Genomic DNA, 23,919 nt, shown 5'->3' with positions numbered 1-23,919 from the left:
TTGTCGATACAGACCTACGCGTTCAGTTAACAAGCTCGCCGTTTCTATCACGTGGAAGCCATTTATGCCGCAGCCACCTCTCGAAACGGACACTGAACACGTACAGCAAGCGCGGGAGATTTGAGATGGGACTAGTCCCTCGAAAGGGAGAAGTCAAATTCTCGACCAGAGCGACCGAATGCTTTTAAGCATTTCCCGCCAGGGTAGTCGTAACTGGGTAATAACCAAAAGCACTTGGTCACCTAAAGCAGCGATCATCTTGAAACGCTGCTACTCAAGGTTCTAAATAAAACTGAAGAGAACAACAGGTCGCAAGCACTATTACAGACCGTTAAAATTTAATTTGGGATTTGTATAAAATGCATGAAACAGTGCTATTTTTTAATTTTGCGTTTATTCCGAACGGTTTCGGTATTAAACCATCATCCAGGGAAAAATAAAAATAAAAAAACTCTCACATATTATATATTATGCCGAAACCGGTAGGAATAAATACGAAACTAATCACACATTTTATACTGTTAACTGTCGCTAAAAAGTACAGGGCGTTTGAAAAAGAGCTCCCTAGTTTTAGTCCGCAGCTCGTGGTCGTGCGGTAGCGTTCTCGCTTCCCGCGCCCGGGATCCCGGGTTCGAATCCCGGCGGGGTCAGGGATTTTCTCTGCCTCGTGATGACTGGGTGTTGTGTGATGTCTTCAGGTTAGTTAGGTTTAAGTAGTTCTAAGTTCTAGGGGACTGATGACCATACATGTTAAGTCCCATAGTTCTCAGAGCCATTTGAACCCTAGTTTTAAGTATAAATTTAATGGAGAAATTATTGAAAAATTACGTCAATGAGTACATATCATGTAAGGAAATTCCTTCAAGTTTTGTTTAATGTTAGTAGTCGTCAACATGGGATCCATTTGTTACCCTGCACACTTCGGTACGATATTCCACTTCTCGGCACGTATTCACCAACACTGCAGGTGTAAGTGTCCCTACTGCTGCGACGATTCTTTCCCGTAAATGATTGATGTCAGTGATCCTTTCACTGTACACAACTTTTTTATGTGGCCCAAAAAGAAAAAGTCCAGTGGGTTTAAGTCTGAGCTTCGTGGTGGCCAAGGTATCGAGCCAGCCCTATCTATCCACCTTCCTCGAAAGCGAGTCTCAAGAGCCGCATGCACATGGTTACTGTAATGAGTTGGAGCGCCATCTTGTTGGAAAAACACAAGCCCCTTTTCCGCCTCAGTATCGTCCATTTGGGGAAAGACGTACCCTGTCAACATGTCACAGTAAACGTCCCCGTTTATAGGTTTTTCTACAAAAATGAAAGGACCAGTCACGTGATATTCCATCAAGCCGCACCAGACAATTCTGGGGAGTCAAAAATGGTTCAAATGGCTCTGAGCACTATGGGACTTAACTTCTGAGGTCATCAGTCCCCTAGAACTTAGAACTACTTAAACCTAATTAACCTAAGGACATCATATACATCCATGCCCGAGGCAGGATTCGAACCTGCGACCGTAGCGGTCGTGCAGCTCCAGACTGTAGCGCCTTGAACCGCTCGGCCACTCCAGCCGGCTTGGGGAGTCACGTTGATACTAAATAACTTCATGTGGATGCTCTGTCCCCCAAACTCTGCAGTTACGACGATTAATCACATGAAATGTAGCCTCATCAGACCAATGACATGAAATGTAGCCTCATCAGAGAAGAGAATCTTTTTCTAAAAAATTGACATTGTCATCAATTCTGTGTAGGAATTCATCAGCAAATACCTCTCGATTTTTTCCGCAGGTTTTATTTCATGTAACAGTTGCAATTTGTAGGCGAAAATTATGTTGCACTATTATAACTGACTAAGTTTTCACAAGCCAAATAATACACTGCGCTTTCTGTTGCGGAGTACACATCGTTGCTGAGTAGCTCTGCACTACACTGCACGCACACCTGCACTGAACTGATGGAACACAGGAAAAAAAAAAAAAAACAGCAGTGGTGCCGTCTCAAGGTCAGGCAGACCTGTCAACTGCAGGGGTGCCACATTTTGAGAGTTGATGAATCAAATACCGCAAACTAGAATAGTCCATGTGACTTTCTACAGATTCTAGGACACATTGAAACTAGGGAGTTCTTTTTCAAACACACTGTATTTACTTTGGAACTGACACTTCGGGAGCAGGATCACATGGGGGCACGTGCCGCAGTTGCCACGTCCCAAACGGAGCACACGTGAAAATTTCATTGAACTCGCTCAAACCCGCAAACTATTTAATATGCAAAGCTAGAACTGGCACCTGTGTCTTCCGTATGAGCTGTACTATGTATTTTTTTAAATTTTTATCTTTATTTGCAGCAGCGTATTTTGAAAACACTATACAGACATTTTAGGAAAAAGCGTCTCCTAGCGACTTCATCAAATTTTCGATGTGCGGTGAACCATTTTGTCATCGAATTTAGGTGAACACATTATGCGACGAAATCTTGAGAAATTTATGCTAACATTATAACTGCGGAAGTAACTCTGTCTGTCCGGCCGGTGTGGCCGAGCGGTTCTAGGCGCTTCAGTCTGGAACCGTGCGACCGCTACCGCACACACGATATGTGCGATCTCTTTAGGTTAGATAGGTTTAAGTAGTTCTACGTTCTAGGGGACTCATGACCTCAGATGTGAAGTCCCATAGTGCTCAGAGCCAACCAACTCTGTCTGTTACGTTCTCACGACTAAACCGCAGAACGGATACTGATGAAATTTAGTATAGAGACAGCTTGATCCCAGAGGAAGAATGTCGGCTACTTTGGAAAGTAGTACCTCTGAAAAGGGTGGGGGTGAGAGTAAAAGAAGCGTAACGCACCACGCACAAGTGCCCGGACTATATTCATGCAGTATTTGAGAATGAAAGCACCTAGTGACTTGCAGCAAACCTCACACATAATTTCAAACCTTCAAGAAACTTTTTCTCGCTGACACCCTCCGCAAAATGATAAAAGGAAAAAAAGATAATTGCTTACTATATTCTCGCTGTTCATGCAATAAAACTGCCTCATTAGGCATGACTTAATAATTTATTACTTCTCCACTAACAACTTTGTTCACAACATACTTTGCAGACAGTATCACATATACCACTGAATGTGCTTGCAAAATTGCATCGTTGTATGACACAGTTGAGGAGATATAACGTCAAAGATTTAAGTACGTGAGAAACTACCGCATCACGCATGGCGTTTTAATTTATTATTTCTTTACCGCTAATTCTCTTCGCACCACATTTCACAGACAGTGTCCACTGGTACCACTGAAAGTACCTGCAAAATTATACGTCATTTTACGACACACAGTTCAGGAGATTTGACTTCACAAAAATTGAAAAGGGATGGCAAGTCTGGAACACGTGGAGCAATTTCATGCATATTTATTACGGACCTGACTCGTTATTTTTATAGAAATGTTGTGGAAGTAAGATACCCCTGCTACCCTTATGCCTGGGGAGGGTGTGAGAGGGAGGGGTGAGAGAGGGGGGTTACGGGGTGCGGAGGAGAAGGGGTAGTGTCAGAATGTTAGCAGACGAAACTGCTGGGCAAAATTCGCTATACATAATATCGAATATGTGTACAACTATTGTGATTTTAACATATACTGCTTAGAAACTGTCTGTAAAAAATAATTATAGAGGCAATAGTCGAAGGAATGAGAGCAAAAGATAGAAAGAGAATTGGAATGATGACCGACATTAGAAGAGGACGAACTCACAGCCGGGTGAAGGCAGATGTTCAGAAAACGACTTGATGGGGAACCTCCAGTCGAAACGTCCCATAAGACACCTACACTGTAGCAGAAAGAAGAAGCATGATAACATTAACGAAATATGGAGCTTACCTTTAGTCACGAGGTCCTTTCGGAAACTTGTTTTCAAACCTAACAGAAAGGAAGTCTCGCTACTTTTTTAATGACAGATGTGCCTGACAGCGCTCACATAATCCCTGAAGTGTGAGCCATAATGATCAGCGCGTACTGGAATACCTGTCAGTGTAAATTTGTATGACACATGCTTATTATTAGCAAGAATCAAAGAAAGAAAAAGTATAAGTGAGCCAGGAGCGATTGTCTGGGGTGCCATTTTAATTCGTAGCAGGACCCCTTTGGTTGTCATCCATGGCACTCTTACAGCAGAGCAGTACGTCGACGGTATTCTACTCCGCCTAGTGTTGCCCTTCATGGCAAGTTACCCTGAGCTTAAATTTCAGCCAGACAGCACAAGGCGAGAGTTTCTACTGCTTGTCTTCTTGCTTGTTAATCCGTTCCGCGGCCAGCAAGGTCGTTGGATCTCTGCCCAATTGAGAAGGTCTGCAGCATTATGGGAGGTTTAACGCGCCAATTGGGCAGAATATGGCAAGATATCCCTCAGGAGGACGTCCAACAATTCTACCATTCAATGCTAAGTAGAATAACTGCTTGCATAAGGGCCGGCTGTGGACCAGCGTATTACAGACGTGCATATTTTGTGAAGTCTTACTCTTGAATAAATCATCCAGTTTTTCTGAAATCGTAATCATTCGTTAGTTTGTACATGTACATCACATCTACAGATTTCCGTCCCATTCGGATAATTTCTTCGTGGAGCGTCATTTTTTTTTTCTTAGAGTGTCTGTTGAAATTCGAAAGAATAAACAACTGCCCTAGCTAGAAAACTTTAAAACCTTATATCACCCTGAAGAAAATGTTACGACGGAAAGCCCACTTTTGTCATTTGTCCACAGACACTCTTTAATACACTAATTCGTCAATAAAATTTCAAACACTGCGCCTCTTTGTACTACCTGTTTTTGAAAATACAAAACGATAAATCAGTATAGTTCTGTTCTGGTACAGCCAAAAGCCGTCAATTCATTTCGAAAACAAGGCAACGGTTGAGTTTTTTACAGTACATTGTTCATCTCCTTTATTGTAATACAGCTGCTGGCTGAAGAAATTTTCCCATCATATTCCGTTTCCATTCTTCGTGACCTCCTTCGCATGCAATGCCGGCTGTCAGCTCAGATGTTCTTTTCTAGCCAGTAATATGAAACTATTTTAACGCACAGATCAATAAAAAAGAATTTCCCCGTTTGTCACCCTTATTCTGGCACTCAGCAAGAGATCTTTTTTTCACATGCCGTCGTTCGTTTTATATTTTAAACTAACATTTTAAAAGGAGTAATATGTGGCGGATATAACTGGAACATTACATACACAATAAAAACTAAGGTCCTAAGATGGATCCTTGTGGGACACCACATGAATTTATTTCCCAGTCAGACAATGACAGGGCTCTTTCCCACTGATACTGTCGGTTTCTTACTTTTTTAATTTATTTCTTTGTATTTAATTCATAGGTGGGTAATGACATCTCTCTCTCTCTCTCTCTCTATCTCTTTCTATTTATCTCTAGCTATCTTTCTTTCCTTCTTTCTTTTTGTTTTTTCTTACATGAATATGTTGTGAAGTGCCTATGTGACTGTCATATTCTAATTTACTTGAAGGGATGTTATGACTATGCAGTCAAACACTTTTGACAGATCACAGAATATGCCATTAACCTATAATATAGGAAACTGTGACTTATATAATTGTGATACAAAATCGCAAAATTTCTCTCTGTTTTTGAAGTAGAAACGTTAACTGGTAGAAAAAAATGTTAATGTTAGAGAGTATAATCTGCTTTAAAATGGCACTGTCTTTCATGTTTTAAAGCTACAGATGAAGACTATAAAAACAGTGTATCATTTTTTTAACTGAAATTCTTAAATATGGTACAGCTGCTCCAAGATATGATACAAACGTGATGTTATATACACTGAAATTAGAAACTTGAGCTCTTAAAAATGAGATAGAGAACACGCAAAACGATACATATGTACAGCTGACATTTTTATGGTGTGACATGCACATCGGAGCGAACCACAGGAATTTCTTTGTTTTCCGTATTTTCAGTAATATAAAGTGAACAATGGGGTACGAATTCTTAACAATCAGACTTAACAATAAGAGATTTCCAAAAGAGAACCATTGTTCATTTTTTCGTGAACATCAACAGGACTGTTAAACACAAAGCAGATTCCTCGTTTTATATTTACCATCTCAGTGGCAACATGGGGAATATCGCCAACTTACCCCACATCACTGTTATTAATAAGATAAATGCCTTTTTCATTTATTTTAAAAACTTTCTTTTTCTCGTCCATAGATTCTAGAGTTATAACTTTGAGATCATTATTTAGTAGTTTTTGTATGGTGCAAACATATTTCGTATGAATTCCTCCTTCCTCCTCGAAATTTATCCAAGAAATAATCACCTACACCTGTATGTGCAGACTTTACAACAGGATCTGGATAAAATCGTCCATACTGTCGTCACTCTGCAAAGAGATGTCGGAATCACAAACAGTCTCCTAGGTTTCCTTTTTTGACAGCTTGCCACAGTTTGGTCACAGGCATAACTTTCTGGCTGTCCTGCTTTTGGACTACTCCCTTTTTCTTTGGAGGCTTTTCTTCTTCAGCAAGCGGATTACCTCTGCATGTCTGGTGGATGGGTCGTAGGCGTTAGCGCACCAATTTTAGGAGTAAACTGCATTAAGGGTTATATCGATGGCTTAATAATTATCTCCATACAATGAATGTGACAATAATGAATAATTCAGTAGAAAGACCGCAATGTTCTGTGCATGTAACTCAAATTTGGTAGGTACATAGTCATATGGTTCAAATGACTCTGAGCACTACGCGACTTAACTTCTGAGGTCATCAGTCGCCTAGAACTTAGAACTAATTAAACCGAACTAACCTAAGGACATCACACACATCCATGCCCGTGGCAGGATTGGAACTTGCGACCGTAGCGATCGCTCGGCTCCAGACTGTAGCGCCTAGAACCGCACGGCCACTCCGGCCGGCCTGGGTACATAGTCAATATTTGCTTAGATGTGGAAAATGTTGTAAGACCGTCTGTGTATTTATTTTGAGTCCGAAAGCGCTCTCTGTCAGAACTGATTTTTACCTCCAAAGTGAAATTTCTAATGGAAAAGCGACTAACTGTTTCTAAACAATGGCCGCATAACTGTATCAGTTTTGTGACACCTTACCCCGTGTGGTTTAGAAGGATTAACAATATCCATTCACATAACTGAATCACCTCCACGGGCAGTGAATTCACAACATTCAGAGCAGATGCAGAATATATTTCGATCTAATCTAAATTTAGCGAGCGTGGAGGACATCAACGGGGACTGGAGGATAGATAGTTGGCGCTAGGTGGGAATGTGGGTCTGCCGGGGAGCGTTGATGATGGTGATGATGATGTTTGGTTTGTGTCATCAGCTCCCGTACAATGTCCCAATTTTTACACTGTCCAATTTTTACACAATTCTAGCCACTGTCACGAATGATGAGGACAACACAGACACCCTGTCCCCGGGCAGAGAAAATCCCCAACCTGGGGCTGGGAATCGAACCCGGGACCCCGAGGCAGCAACGCTAGCCACTAGACCACGAGCTGCAGACCCGGGGAGCGTGCCGAGATAGTCTGTGCATTTGCGATAAACACTATGGCTGGATGTCGCATTGGTTAACACAGCTGCCTAGTAAGCGGAGATCCCGGGTTCGAGCCCCGATCCGGTAGACATTTTCATTCGTCCCCGCCGATTCTGCATTAAGACCCGATGCAGCTGCTATCATCAGCTCCTTCCCTTCCCTTTCTCCCCCTCCACATTGAGTTAACATAATATCCTTCAAGGTTTTCAGCTTTGTGGGTCGTGTACAAATGAAATGTACTTTTTTCCTGTTGTTTAGAGTTGTTGTTATGTGTTCGTCACTTACACGTTCCGTGTAACTTGTTGCAGCTGAAGGCGCGAGCGGTGACGGCGTGGAGGCACGGCGGAGACCGTGGGGGCGAGCTGTCCGTCTTCTGCTGGTAGGCCGGCCACGACGACCAAGACGTCGACGACGACGACGACGCCGCCAGCGCTGCCAAGCGGCAGGGACCGTACAAACAAACTGTACAACACGGAAAAACAAATTATATATATATATACACACACACAAAACACACACAAACACAAATATAAATATATATATATATATAATACAGGATATATACATGAAATATAATTCTAACATAATAGATAAAACACATGGACGTTTTTTTAAAAATAAATAAAATAAAATGGCTTGGTATTTTGAACGTGACAGAAAGTGTGTACGCGCTGAGGAAGAGATGAAGCATCTTCCTGTTTTGCGATGCGGTTGTGTGGTGCAATTCCAGCCTTTGTTTTATTTTTTATTTTATTTTTCCTCCCGCAAGAGCGCATTTTTTTGTTTAGAGAAGAGAGAGTTGTGGGCTGTTATCAGCCCGAAAGGATGGAGCAAATGGCCTTTCTTTTTCTGTTTTATGTTTAACGAGTTAATTCTTTAGTTATTAATGTGAAGCGACTTTGTACACGAGATGGAAAAAAAAATTATGAGAGTGGGTAACGAACTAAGCTAGAGTGCGAAGAGATTTACGTTTAATGCTATTCTATGCAAATAAAAAAAGGAAAAATGTTATAAATACTATTATCAATTATATTATATTATTATAATTATTGTGGTTATTATGATTATTGCTGTATTGAGTTACATGTTTTGAGCCTTAGTATACACGTAAACGAGCTAATGCTACTGCTTTTAGTTGGCAGCACTCAGCGTACTGGGCTGCGGGCTGACCTGTGTGATGGGGAAGGGTGGGGATTTTCTTTTGGGGGTAGGGTGGGGTGGGGGGTGGGGGGGGACTTGAGTTTTGTCTGGACTGCATCGCCGGCGTCCAACCGGCTAGATCTCATTGCCGTTCGTCGCATTGCGGGCGCGTCTTTCGTTTATTTGTTTATTTGTTTGTTTATGTTTTTCTGTTTACGTCTTGTGTGCGGTAGTTGTTTGTAGTTGCCACCACCGGCTTATATATAAATAAATTTCAGCTCTAGATGACTGGTGTGTTCCTGCCACATGACAGGGAGAGAGAGACACACACACACCAATGTCGCTGTGAATTTATTTCTCCGTGTGTAACTGATGTGAGTCAGAGGTAATTTTACGTGAATTTGCCGTTTGATTAGTACAACGTTACGTCTCCGAACTGCCGGATCAGAAGTAAATTGCAGCCAAAGCTACTGGAGATATAGGTCGTTCACTTCGTGGCATTTGTGTTGGGAATTCCATGAGTAACCTGTTGATTCCAATTTCAGAAGTCCTGAGATCGACCCACAGTGGGTCGTCAGTATTTCTTCTCTGCTCTCGTCCCCCTTTCTCCCCCCCTCCCCCCCTCCTCTCCTTCAGCAACGCTCTGTGAATAGTGAATATAACTTTTCGACCGTGGCTTTTATTCCGCTTTTATCTGTTCAGATTGACTGGTCAGAGAAAGGCAAAGAAATGAGCTCTGTGCCTGATAAATTGCCACTATTGACGCCTGTATCCCGTACAGACTTTTTACCTTTTGCTTGCAATTACCACCTCGCTTGCAGCCATCTCTTGCCCAGAAAGGCGAACACAGAACACTGCTGTGTTTACATCGGTGAACGGGACAGACAAAGAGAGAAAATAGAGCTTCTCTATTCTTATTTTTCTACAAACAGAATTTCGTTACTCGCTGAAGTTCTGGGGACACTGAAATGATGGTGGCATATTCGTCCGACAACAGTCGTTTGCCTTTATTCAGTCACAGAACAGTTTGCGTGAATCCGTGCCTGGTGTGAATTCCATTGATTCTTATTTTTTGCGAAATAATCTGTTTTGTATGCCACACCTTTCTGATTTTTTCGTATATCTCTCTCATGACATTTATTCGACTCCTCGATGCCCACTTATTTTTGTTCGGTAAACCTCCCTAACGTGCTGCTGACATTTCCCGTTTGCCATATAATCCACCATTCCAAATCTTCTTTCTCCTCTCTACCCTTCCAATCATTCCTTCGAAGACTCTTCACTGCAGCCAAGATGTTTTCCTTATTCCCATCGCTTTTCTTCCCCTCTTCTGTTCTTCTCTATACCTAATTCTGTTAGCCTATTTTACTTTTAAACATTTCCATGCGCAACGACCTTCAAAAAACATTGAAGTAGTTTTTCCCTTTTTAAACCCGGAATATTTTTAATCAGCCTTCTTTCGCCCAAATAATTTATGCGATTGTGTTATTTTAATAACCGTAATTTCAGTTCTGTTGGGAAAAGAACAGAATGAAGTTTAAATGGGACCTCGATACATTATGCACACTATCGCAGAAATTTTTAATTGGTGAGACATTTTTGCATGACGTCAGCATGACGTACTTTGCCTCTCCACCTTTGGGTTGTGCATCTTACTCCCACCTCGGTCAGCGTCGTGCCACTCCTTTCATAGTTAAACAGTTTCAGCGTTTTAAAGGCACTCCATGTCATCTGCTTCCTATGCGCTTCTTTTCTCTTCACATCGTAACTGACCTACAGGCGTGCACATTTCCTGTGATCAGCTCTTCTACTGCGAGGTGACAATGTACATTAGTCTGACCTGTAATACAAGTGTATCTTAATATGTGCACAAACTAGTCAGTGCTAGGATTGGGACTGTTACTTGCTTTGTTGAGTGCATCATTGCTTCTACGTCTCGTAATCCCAAGGAGCCAATCACAGCTCGTGACCATGGAGTGGACGACTTCCCCGAAAGCTGGCTGTGTACGAGCAATTTGTCTTCTGACTCTGGTACAGTGTCGCGGTAAGACTATTCGTTTCTACATACAAGTGAATCAGGCTACCAGCCAGCGATTGAAGCAGTTACATATGTGGCCTTGTAAAAATAATGATAATAATGATAATAAATGTAGCGATACATTGCTTTTTTGTTGTGTCATTATCCAGTACTTTTTTATGTAACATGATTATGTGGTTACGGTGCGGTACCTAATATCTTACGCTGGCATTGCGCTCGCGCGAGTATTTTTCTCTCGTTTAGTACAAAGTTGGAGGGTGTCAAGTTGCTTACTCTTTTTTTTTCTTTTTTTTTTCCTTGAACGCAGACTGATTATCTGTAAATAATCTTCCCAAGAAGTCTTTCTTTTTTTACGCTTTTTTTTGTCGTCTTCAGCAATACCGGCGTGTGCTCTGGAAGGGGGAGGGCATGACCTAATAGGAAGTGTTAACTGACGGGGCATCCTCGTTCGTGAACTAGTATAGATTTTACCAGGGCCGAGCCTCGCATTAATTGCTTTCAGAGAAGAGAGATGCTGTTTGTTGCTGACAAGGAACGTACATGAGTGAGTGTGTGTGTCTTTATAATGTGTTTAACCGTATGTATAGTTTCTACGTTGTATGTTACTAAATCAGTTCTAGAGGTGCAGCTTATTCCTCGCCATGCAACGCACACTGTGACGGGAGCCAGTTGGCTTACTGTGACTTACGTGGATGAAGCAAATCCTTGCTGATGTTGACATACGGGGCGGGGTGCGAGCGAGTGTGCGTCACAGTGGCCAAGACTATGATGTCGGTCTGTATGTTGTGGGAAGCGGCTGCTTTATTGCAGCAGCCGTTCCCTTGCAGTGTTTTATGTTATACTCTTGATCTCAAAATGTATCCTTTTCTTTGTGTTGTTATTTAACCCACCAACATTAACGGTATGTTTCGCGGCATGCAGTCCAGATGTTTTGGTAGCAAGAATACTGAAAATGTATTTCCTAAGAGGGGTTACTAAGGGAAATGATAGGTGTTCTTTATTGGTAAACTTTTCTTTTTTTTTGTACCAGTGCTTAACAATGATTCAGATCTGCTATGCGAATGATCGACACGTGCAGAGTGGTTTAAAAAAAAAGTGCAGTCTCATTCTCACATTGTCGTTATTGTTGTCATTATTATAATTGTAAGCAGCACAGGCTCGGCATATAATTCGTGGAGATTTTTCCTGTTTAAACGTACATTTTTTGGGGAAAAACATAATATGTGTAATCTGTGTCGAAAAGATTTAAAAAAAGCACTGTATTGAATATTTGGCACACTGTCAACATTTATTTTGAAAAAAAAAACTGGTAACGCAACGAGAATGACATAGAACCTAAATGTAATTGTCACTCAATGGTATGATGCTATGATGTTTTATTGTAGACATATATTTCTTTGTATAACAATGGAAACATGGTAGTTTAAATCTAGTATTGTGCAGGCAAATTGCACGTGCTTCATTGTTTCTAGTGCAGCAGACAAATTTAAAAGCAAAGTATTACATAAGCGAAAAAATGGAAAAAAAATCTCAAGTCTGCTTTAGTGGCATGGCAGTGTCAATTTAAACTTCCAATATGAAAAATTTTGCAAAAAAAGAGAAACACAAAAATGTAATGTCAAAATCCTTGCCAAATGGAGTTGAAAAGTCTGCCAATGACTATATTGTAATAGAACTCTGAATGTGTGTGTTCTTTTCCATTATTTGAAAGAAAAGTACAAAAACATTACTGCCACTCTACCTCACGAAAATTCTGAATTATTTTCATGAAAAGAGTTGTAACTTAAAAGCACTGCAAGGTGGCAGATATGTTGTGCTATAGTAAAATAATTTTTGCCAATTGTTTGTTTTCGTAGGGGCTCATCCAGTACTCTTCTTCAGAAGCCAATGTCAAGGATGGAAATTTCATTTCTAAAATTGTCACTACCTGTATTTACATTTTTCAGTAAACCTACACTAACTTTACGTCGATACGAGCACCGATGCGCTAACGTTCGCTTAAAGATATTGGTCTTGTAACTGATTGTAACTCATCACCTATTCGTATGCACACATTAATTTGAAATTATGAGTATAAATATTATCTATTATGAATGAGATGTATTATTTTAATAAAATGAAGTGTCATGTTGCAAAGAAACTGAGTGATATTGTGTTTGATGGGGAGATAGGGTACAGTGCAGAAACGTGGGGCACCTGAGTGTACAAAAAAGAAAGAAACTTACTAAGCTGCTGTTTGTTTTCCCGCAAAGTATATTGTAAACAAATCTGAGAAATTCAGCCCAACTAACAGCAGTCTTTTTATGAGCCTAACCAGACATCTTGGCTTACCAGTAATGTTCTTCTATTCATTGTTAGAAAATAGGTTTTCATATTACACCCATAATAGAGAATGAAATAACAAAGACTAATAACTATGTTTTGTCTTTAATATTTCATCATTTTACCACCTAGCAACATATTCCTTATCATAAAGGGGCAGTGACATGAATGACGTCATCAGCTTTAAGTAGCACCTTTTATGTAACTGATGGAAACACATTACTTTAACAATTACATTCACTAAATTGCTTGAAAACTGCACGAGTTTTTGAGTATGCACATCAGGTACCATACAATGTAACAGGACACACTGTTAAAACCAAATGTGTGAAGTACAAAGGAAGGACTAGACGACAGAAAACTACAGAAACTTTAATGAGTTTGTCAATGTTACTTAGACTGTTTATACACCAGCAAGTTGATGTGCGACCTCTGTGCTAGAAGTGACTGCCTGCAAGCTTGGGACATCCATTGGTTTTGGTTCACTTGTTTACTGCGAATTTATTTCATTACTGTTAACTGTAATTTGTGAAGAGGCACAGGTTAAAATCAGTTTTCTATCGGTTTGTTAATTTCTTAGTTGCGACAGAGCCACAAGTTGTTTCGGAAAGTCTTGATACTTAGCAGTTTATAAAAGATTTCATAATCAGCTGGAGCGATTGTTTCTCATCTAGAACCTTGTAAAGTCGTGAACCTTTTTGTTGTTGTTTGATGCAGACATTTAGGTTTCGTTTGATAATGTCTAATAAAAATAACTGATAAACTAAGAAAATAGGAAACTTTGTTCCACGTATCCTGGTGGCACACGTTTGGCGACCATCCTTAAAACTTTGAGTGTGTTTGTGTGTCTTTGGTGCCAAACTGAAGTAGCTGTGCCAAAGCTGTGGCTTTACGTTTTAAAATGGAAGAGACGATTCGAACTCTGGAACCGTTAAAAAAATGCGTGAATTTTGCCTTCGCGTGTCAGAGTCTGACGACGTGCAGATAAATGTAATTCCGATGGAAATTCAGAAAGAAACCTATGCGTTGGTTCGTCCTAAAGCTTCTCCAGTAGCAGGGGACTGCATAAAACGTGGAAAATACACCGTTCAAGATGCCAGTAAAGCAGTGGTTTAGCAGCTATGGCATAAAACACATCCATGGATGTTTCTGATTGGAAAGTAATTACTGCTTGTGACCGCCCAACACCGTGGTGTACATTAACTTTAGAGGAAACCGTCGCAGTTGATACGATTTTGATATTAATGTACCGTCGACAGAGGTACTGTGGGCGACCAACCCTTTTTATACGAGACGAAAACTCACTCGGCTGCGTGCGATTTGTAAGACGAGGAGTACACGCTTACGTATTGCGGTTAGCCTCATACAGACATCCCGATTTGAAAGTTCCCTCGCTTTTATGGGCATGGATATAATAAATGTTACTTTGTGCTAATGCAACGCTTTTTACATTGACACTTCTCATTTGCATGGTATATAGAACTGGATGTACACACATCCAAAACTACTGTTTAAGATACCTATGTGTGTGAAATGAAAAAAAAATGAGAATGTTGCATAGCATAATTATACACAGGTATTTTTGAAATTATATTTGATTACAACTTATTTTTTGGATTGGAATTAACAGTTTTGTAATGTGTATTATAATTAAATTTGTTTACACCTTATGCCTGTGTATATTAATGTGTTGCCACCTACACCATTTCCTCACTTAGCGAACGATGTGACGTCATTTATGGGCTACCCCAAATAACCCTTTCATTTCGCATCTTGTCAGCTTATTAAAAAGGCGTCGGCGCTGTATGATTCGTGAGCCAAGCGGCAGTGAAGATGTTGCAGACATTTCATCAACAACAGGTACGTAAAAGCACAAGGGCAGATGGAATGTAATTAAGAACTGCGAAACCTCAACAAGAACCCGTACAAGATTAATTGTCTGTTATTACTACTAAAAACAAAAATGGCATGTCTTAGCTAGAAGTCGAGTAACTATTTTTCCATGACAACATCAGCACTGTAAATTATGACCTCGCTGTCAAAAACTCTTTTTATTTTTTTGGATCTGGTACACAGTGCGCTATACACAGATTGCAAAAAAAAAGTTTTCAACTGCACATAGTTTTGTACGGAGACTAAAACAGATCTAGTCCAGGAACCATTTACAGGCCTGAAATGAAGTAGTCAACCCTACTTAATGAACATATTTTTGTTACAAAGTGTAGAAAACACATTTCTGGGATTTTGTTGTTCACCCTACACGTAAGCACATAACAACATATTACTCGTTGGGTTGCCCTCAATTTTTGAATTCATATTTATTAGGAAAATAAACAAAATGGAAGCGGTAAGATAAAGCAGCGGAAGACCTAATTATAAGAAGAAAATGAAAGAAGTGGGTCTGGTGAAGGGTGGTAGATGGATCGACAAAGTTCTTCGCTGCATTTGAAGAGGCAAGAAAAGACTTGAGAAGTGACATGATAGAATGTGAGTAGATGACTCGAGAAAACACGCTGAAACAATATGGATGCAGAAAAATTCGACGATGTATGGAAAAGTTGAGGTCTTAACACGCGACTCAGGGTGATGATACACAAAGAGCAGTTTGTCTATCAAAGTGCAGAAAACCGATATCAGACGTGTAACAACCATCCGAATATGGATCTGTAAAAGTTCTGGTCATGGTTTGATGCAAATAAATCTTGTTAAACCATACTTCTCGCTGGTTGCTGTTTCTATTACATTGAAGAGCCAAAGAAATTGGCAAACTTGCTTAATATCGTGTAGGCCCCCGCGAGCTTGCAGAAGTGCCGCAACACGACATGGAATGGACTCGAATAATGTCTGAAGTAGTGCTGGATGGAATAGACGCCATGAATCCTGCAGGGCTGGCCATAAATCCGTAAGAGTACGAGGGGATGGAAGTCTCTTCTGAATAGCACGTTGCAAGGCATCACAGTTATGCTCAATAATGTTCATGTTTGGGGAGTTTGGTGGCCAGCGGAAGTGTTTAAACTCAGAGGAGTGTTCCTGGGGACACTGGGTCTCATATGACTCCAACTGCACACGCCCCACACGATTACAGAGCCTTCACCAGCTTGAACCGCCCCCTGCCGACTATCGGGGTCCATGGATTCAGGAGATTGTCTCTATACCCGTACACGTCCATCAGCTGGATACATTTTGGAACAAGACTCGTCCGACTGGGCAACATGTTTCCAGTCATCAGCAGTCCGATGTCGGTGTTGACGGACCCAGGCGAGGCGTGAAGTTTTGTGTCGTGCAGTCATCAAGGGTACACGAATGGGTCTTCGGCTCTGAAAGGCCATATCGATGATGTTTCGTTGAATGGCTCGGTCGCTGAGACTTGTTGACTGCCCAGCATTAAATCTGCATCAGTTTGCGGAAGGGTAGCACTTCTGTCACGTTGAACGATTCTCTTCAGTCATCGTTGGTCCCGTTCTTGCAGGATCTTTTTCCTACGGCAGCGATGTCAGAGATTTTATGTTTTACCGGATTCCTGATATTCACGGTACACTCGTGAAATGGTCGTACGGGAAGATCCTCGCTTCATCGCTACCTCGGAGATGTGTCCCATCGCTCGTGCGCCGACTATACTACCATATTCAAACTCACTTAAATCTTGACCGACAACCTGCCATTGGAGCATCAGTAAACGATCTAACAACTGCACAAGACCATTGTTGTTTTATATAGGCGTTGCCTACCGCAGCGCCGTATTCTGCTCGTTTACATATCTCTGTATTTGGATGCGCGTGCCTATGCCAGATTCTTTGGCCTTCTAGTATCATTGCCACAATTCTCAACATGTCAGTTTTCGAGAAAATAGCGAAAAAACTCATTCATCACCTTCAACGTCAGAATTGCCTTTCATCTGCCTACCTTCCATTAGGGGTTTTTAATTCTAGAACTTCTGCATCAAAAGCTTGTAATTCATGCTCTATGTTATTCGTATTTTTACGACTTTCAGTTTACTGGTTCATGAAGTAGAACCGTTAGAACATCGTTCCAGTTTTTGGGAACTTTTTCATCCACAGATACTCTACAAATAATTTAGAATGTTCTTATTGTAGTATTTTACTCCGTGCTTATGTTTTCTATTGAAAAACTATCACTTCCAGGTGATTTGCCTTTTTTCATACCTCGAATCAGTTTATAAAACTAATTAGTTCCAGAAGACCAATGTGTTGGTTATCACCTGTTTGTGTTTCTGATTCATCTTTTGAGCTATACAAACTTATAAAGAAATTTTGGAATGCCGCTAAAAGAAATTTTGGAATGCTGCTACAATTTTTGCTGTGGTCTTATTACTGTGCCATGTGGTACCTAAACTGATGAAGTGTGATGTTCCTGTTTTGTTTTCATCATATTGTCATTGATTTCAGTCATGTTTCCATGAACATTTTCAGTGTATCTTCTCAACTAATTTTGTTTAATTTGTCTTGTTGCGATTATCCTCCTCTTGAAATTCTCTTCTCTTGTTTAATAACTGACTCTTTCCATTCAAACATTTACTTCAATTTATTCATCATCTTTCGCTGTTTTCAAAATGGCTCTGAGCACTATGGGACTTAAAATCTGTGGTCATCAGTCCCCTATAATTTAGAACTACTTAAACCTAACTAACCTAAGGACATCACACACATCCATGCCCGAGGCAGGATTCGAACCTGCGACCGTAGCGGTCACGCGGTTCCAGACGGAAGCGCCTAGAACCGCAGGGCCACACCGGACGGCTTTTCGCTGTTTTCCTAACCACCTATGTTTAGTAAGTGCATCTACCGTCTTCTTCGTAATATTTCATTTTCTACGATGCTGAACTTACTCGATTTTATGCACACTCGAAGACATAAAATAAAAAAAAATAAAAATAAACGACCAGTCCACGAAGTAATATGAATATCGTAAAAGGATCACTGTCCTGTAAGAAGGCCGCAGATGACAACCAAAGGGGTCCTGCTATGAAAAGAAATGAATGACACCCCAGACAATCACTCCTGCCTATCGGGCGTATGGCGACGAAGGTCAGATTGGTATCCCATAGTTGATTGAAGTAAAATTGTCTTCAGTGGAGAGTCCCACTTGGAACTGAACCCCGATGACCAGCAAAGAATTGCCTGGAGAAGCCCCCGATAGCATGTATACCAACCTGACTGTCACCCGCCATACGGTCCGATAACCAGTAGTGGCTGTCTAGGGTGCCATTTGTTTTCACAGCAGGACCCCTTTGGTTGTCATCCACTGCACCCTTACAGAACAGTGGTGCGTCGGCGATATCGTACGCTCCATTCTACCGTTCCCTTCATGGCAAGCCACCCTAGGCTTGCATTTCAGCAAGATAGGCTTCCATTTCCTTCGTGCTTGACCAGCGAGATCCCCGGATCTCTCTCCAGTTGAGAACGTTTGGAGCGTGAAGGGCAGGGCCCTCGACCCAGCTCGGATTTTTGACGATCTAATGCGCCAGTAGGATAGAATTTGGCACGATGATCTTCAGGCGCACATCGAATAACTCTGTCAGTCAGTGTCAAGCCGAATAACTGCTTGCATAAGGGCCACAGGGGGATCTACGTGTTACTGATTTGCTCAATTTTTGAAGCTATTTCTCTTGGGAAAAAAAATCATGCAGTTTTTCTGAAATTGCATTCGTTTATCTGTTAATGTACATCACATCTACCGATTTAGGTCCCATTTCGATAATTCCTTCGTGGTGCGATTTTTCTTTTTAAAAAAGAGCGTCGTTGTTCCCATGTGGATCTAATAATTATTTTTGATTTAGTGATTGATGAGGTTGTGTTTTGTCTATGGCTGTCGTTAGTCAGTGATCACTTGAAATTCTAAAGTGGTAAAAGACAGTTACATCATGCATAATGTTTTTGTTGTAGGACTTCCATTTTCAGTTTGATTTCCTTTTTCTTGAGGACATTATCATATCATATTCCACTAACGTAAGATCTGCAATTTCTAGAATAAAACCCATTGACTCCCTTTAAGAATAATTCCGTCCCTTTTGTATTAATGTCTCATTAAAATTCCCTGCTGTTATACATAACTGAATTTTTCTGGCATTAATGCTTTCTGTAACTAATTGCAGGTGAATGATTTCCAAGGTATGTCTTTTCTTAACTTTTTAAAACAAGCACCTGAGAGATCTAGACTATCTGTAATGCTGTCTTTTTATAATAATGGCTACAGTAGACATTCCTCCATGTTCTATTCCTCTCTGTGGTCTACGTGTTTCGACATCATTTGATCTCTATGAAGTATCCCATTTTATTTTACGTAACTTCTCTTTCATCTCCACTAACCTATTTTCAGATCTATGAGCGACATATGCATAGACATGGCCATTTGTACAAGGTGCTTTATGTTTTTAAGTATTTTAGTTATGACAGACCTTTTATAATGTGCTGATTTCTATCCGCATGACAACTTGGCGTTAGGTCCAGCGTAAAATGAACACGACTTATAACAAAATAATTGCTAAGACCTGAAGATGAAAGCAAAGTCAAGACCATTTGTTTTAAATAAAGTAATATTGAAACGTTCTCGGCTGTTGAATGTTTTTACTCTATGTAAATGTTCCAGTTATAATACTGGAGCAACACAGAGGCACATGCATTAACGTAAAGCTCACATTGACGTAAGTTCTGGAATGCATATTGGAACCTCAACCAAACTTGGGACATATGTGACTTACTGCCTTAGAGAGAAGTACTTCAGGGTGAAGAAATCCCTAGCCTAAGCCCTAGGAGTGCGTATGAGAACGTTTAACCCCCCCCCCATCCCTAATCAGTTTCAACCAAACTCGATACATTTATGTATTACTAACACTGGACAAAATTCAGTGTTTGTAAGACACCTAGGGTTATTAGGTAAGGGGTGAAACTTGGGAGTTATATAAAAACAGTTAGGCATTCACATTCTTGGTTCCACTAGGCGTTTTGGTAATAGTCCAGATGACATTCAAGTCCAAGTTTTAATACGGCTCTGTAGATATTACTAGAAGGAACTAAGCACTCCGTCATCAGCCACAAGTGGCCTATCGGGACCATCCGACCGCCGTGTCATCCTCAGATGAGAAAACAGACAGGAGGGGCGTGTGGTCAGCACACTGCTCTCCCGGTCGCTATAACGGTTTTCTTTGACTAGAGCCGCTACTATTCGGCCGAGTAACTCCTCAATTGGCATCACGAGACTGAGTGCACCCCGAAAAATGGCAACAGCGCATGGGTACCCGGACGGTCACCCATCCAAGTGCCGGCCACGCCCAACAGCGCTTAACTTCGGTGATCGGACGGGAACCGGTGTATCCACTGCGGCAAGGCCGTTGCCACAAGGAACTAAAATACTAAGAAATGATTTTTTTCTATGCCTATACATGCTGTGAAGTCATTGGTCTCGGTGTGATTGTATGTGAAAACATGTGAAAATACTGGACTGCGGAAGTTTTGCTGGCGGATAGAATATTCCCTCAGTGGCGGATAGAATATTCTTTCAGTTTTCAGATGTACGTTCTAGATATATCAATATGTCCGAACATCAATAGATAATGGACGCATGCCTGAAAAATATTGGAATAAACTTAAATGCGTGTTTGAAATAACAGACATTGTTGACGACCCAAAACTGTACCACCAAGCGAGATGGGACAGTGCTTAACACACTGGTCTTGCATTCGTCAGGCTGACGGTTCAGATCCGCGTCTGGCCAAACTGATTTAGGTTTTCCACGATTTTCCTAAATCGCTTCAGGCAAATTCCCGGATGGTCCCTTTGAAAAGGCACGACCGACATATTTCCCTAATCTGATGGGATCGATGACCTCACTGTTTGGCTCCTCCCCAAATCAACCAACCAAACCACATCTGTACCAAATACTTTGTAATTAATTCCCTCACTATAAATTCCTGGACATCAGATGTATTAGGTATTTTGTGCTAAACCAGAACTAGAACCCGGATTTCTTGTTTATCGGCTATCAATGCACGCCTCCATGACCGACACCTCCTTATATCGTCGTCCACTAAACTCAACACCTAAGGCTCACATTAGCTGGATTCCTGCACAGGGCGAATGAGACAACGAATATGGACCAGTATATTTACTGTCATGTGCATGCCTAGTGTCTGAAATAACAGACACTGTTGACGATCCACAGCTGTATGAAGTACTTCGAAATTAATTGGCTTTCTGTGAATTTCTTACATTAGCTGTACTAGGTACAGGTCTCAATAGCGACGTTTGAAAATTTGTGCTGGCCGGGGGCTCGGACCAGAATTTCCCACTTGTCACGGTCGGTCGCCTTAACCACTTCGGCTAACCGTGCACGCTTCTCGGAAGGATCCAAAGATGAATTTGTTGATGGATTTAGTGGACGGCAATGCAAGGATGTGGACAATGTGACATGTGGAAGTTCGGGTCAGTCCAGGGAGCGTGCACTGATATTTGAGGAGGTTAAGGTGACCATTCGCATAAGTGGAAAATCAGGGTTAGAGTCCCAGTCTGACACAAATTGTAAAATGTCAGTATTGTGGGATAGATCTATACCTAATACAGCTGAAGTCAAGCAATTCACAGTCAGCAAATGGAGTAAACCATGTATGTAATGTTGTGTTTTTTGTGAGCCTCATATCACGAAACAATTACTTTGTGATTACCTTGTCGGTTCTGCAGTTATTAAAGAGTGGGCTTCTAACCCACATCTGACCTCCCACAACCCATCAACAATTGAGCTTGGTGAGGTGGGGTGGCTTGCATGCCCCAACAAATAGTTGCACTGTAGGTGCAAATTCAGCAGAGGGGTGCCTGTTGAGAGGAAAAACATTTGGTTCTTGAACTGGGGCAGCAGCCTTTTCAGTAGTTGCAGGGGAACAGTCTCGATGATTAACTGATCTGGCCGTATAACACAACCAGCCTGGCCTTGCTGTGCTGCTCATATGAATGGCCGAAAGCAAGGGGAAATTACAGCCGTGATTCTTTCCAAGGGCATGAATCTCTACTACATGATCGAATGCTGGTGGCACACTCGAGGTAGAATACTCTTCCACTCAGACTTCTAGATGGGGACTACTCAGGAAGACGTCGACATCAGGAGAAACAAAACTGGCATTCCGTGGGTCCGAGTGCACAATGTTAATCCCTTAGTAGGCTAGGTAGGTTGTAGAACTTAAAAATGGAAACTGATAGCTTGAAGGTATGTTTGGTGAGAGTTAATAAAGTGCTATGGCAGAACTTCAGGTTCGGTGAGTACAGGGTTATCAACACCAGATAGGGGTAATGCAAGAGTTAGCGTACTACTGAGTAAGAAAATAGAAATGCAGGTAAGCTACTATGAATAACAGACAACGCATTCTAGTAGTCAAGACAGACATACAGCCAGCACCCACAGGAGTAGGCTTAATACTGAATAAGAAAACAGAGATGCGGATAAGCTACTATGAACAACATAGTAATACAAGTTTATATCCCATCTAGCGCCATAGATGATGAAGAGACGCAGTGAATGAATGAATGATGAGATTTTTAAAAAATCATACAGTTAAAAAAGACGAAATTACTTGAAGACTGGAATTCTATAGTAGGAAGAGGAGTGGAAGGGGAAATAGACGTAACACATGGGCTGGGGGAGACGAATGCAAGATGAAGCTGCCTGAATTATCTAGAGAACATAATTTAATCATCTCAAGCACTTGGCTTAAGAATAATGTGAGAAGAGTCTTTACACTGAAGAGGACTAGACTCATTGAAAGGTTTCACATTGATTATATAACAGTAAGGTAGAGATATCGAAATTAGATTTTAAGGGGGGTCCGACGTCAAACGGGCAGGAGAGGCACCACAGGATATTTTAATTTCCACTGTTTATACTTCTACAAATAAATTCGTAAAACTCTGTCAGCATGACCAGGAAAGATTCAGGATTCACACTCATTGCAGTGAAAGTTAAAAAAATATAACAAAATAATTTTTTTCCGTTTGAAATTTTATCATTTTTTCACTTACTATTGGCTGCTTTCGTTGCTATATGAACACTTTTCTTCATAAGAAAGAGAGATTCTTCGATGAATTTTGCGCAGCTTACAAACCATACTAACAGGTGAATAAAACTCTAGAATTTATTAAATTTATGTAAAAATGAATGATCTGTTACATTTTAAAATTCACGTTTAAAAGAAACTCAAATTTTGTAGCTAATTATCCCAATTTTTACCACAGTTTTTCATATATTTCGAAATTTCTAGAGTTTTGCATTAAGGAGTTTGTGTTTAATAAGCATACCACGTTTGGAAGTAATAGGATATTTATTTTGGCTGTAACATGTATCTAAATACAGAAATTTGTGTTTTGCGGAAAATGGCCGTTGAAGTTTCTCATTGTATTTGGCATTCCTTTAAAAACTGTCCAGTACCATAAGCAGGTACTTTTTCATTTTCTAAATCAGTTTCCTACCTTTTCACATTCCTATGATGCACTCTGCTTGATTTTGTCACCTCCAAAAATGATTTATCTGCTTTCACTACACGCTCTCTGTCTATCAGCTTTGATGCAGTTCACTCCGGGATTAATTCCCATCTTCTCTAAAACATGTTTCCTGCTTTGCACACCATCATTAAAACATGAAACTGCATCATAACCACAAATAGCAAGTGCATTTCTCACCACAAAACGGTTTTTGGCAATCTTTCCCTTACACATTGGTTAAATCTTTCATTTGGGTTTTGGGTACCGCCATGAAGACATTTCTTCAATACGTTTTCATTTGCAAGGTCCCTGAATACAGGTTTGATGACGCAAATATATACATTGAATTCTACAGAGCGAAATACACTTGAAGAAGATTGC

General features: G+C 40.8%; 1 protein-coding gene and 1 pseudogene across 1 annotated transcript in view; one reads left to right on the top strand and one right to left on the bottom strand.

Moving 5' to 3' along the window:
- LOC126092872 (uncharacterized) overlaps nucleotides 1-8,734 on the top strand; it is an 873,443-nt gene extending 864,709 nt beyond the window's left edge. The window contains exon 7 of the mRNA XM_049908602.1: nucleotides 7,866-8,734. Within this exon, the coding sequence (XP_049764559.1) occupies nucleotides 7,866-7,940 (75 nt within the window). The 3' untranslated portion in view covers nucleotides 7,941-8,734. The remainder of the gene's footprint in view (nucleotides 1-7,865) is intronic.
- Nucleotides 8,735-20,292: 11,558 nt separating this feature from the next.
- Nucleotides 20,293-20,410, bottom strand: LOC126092961 (5S ribosomal RNA; annotated as a pseudogene).
- Nucleotides 20,411-23,919: the final 3,509 nt, after the last annotated feature.

This window comes from Schistocerca cancellata, chromosome 7 (assembly GCF_023864275.1).
Source record: "Schistocerca cancellata isolate TAMUIC-IGC-003103 chromosome 7, iqSchCanc2.1, whole genome shotgun sequence".
Classification (NCBI taxonomy): domain Eukaryota; kingdom Metazoa; phylum Arthropoda; class Insecta; order Orthoptera; family Acrididae; genus Schistocerca; species Schistocerca cancellata.
Note: the sequence above shows the minus strand (reverse complement) of the source record. Positions and strands in the feature narration are given on the sequence as shown.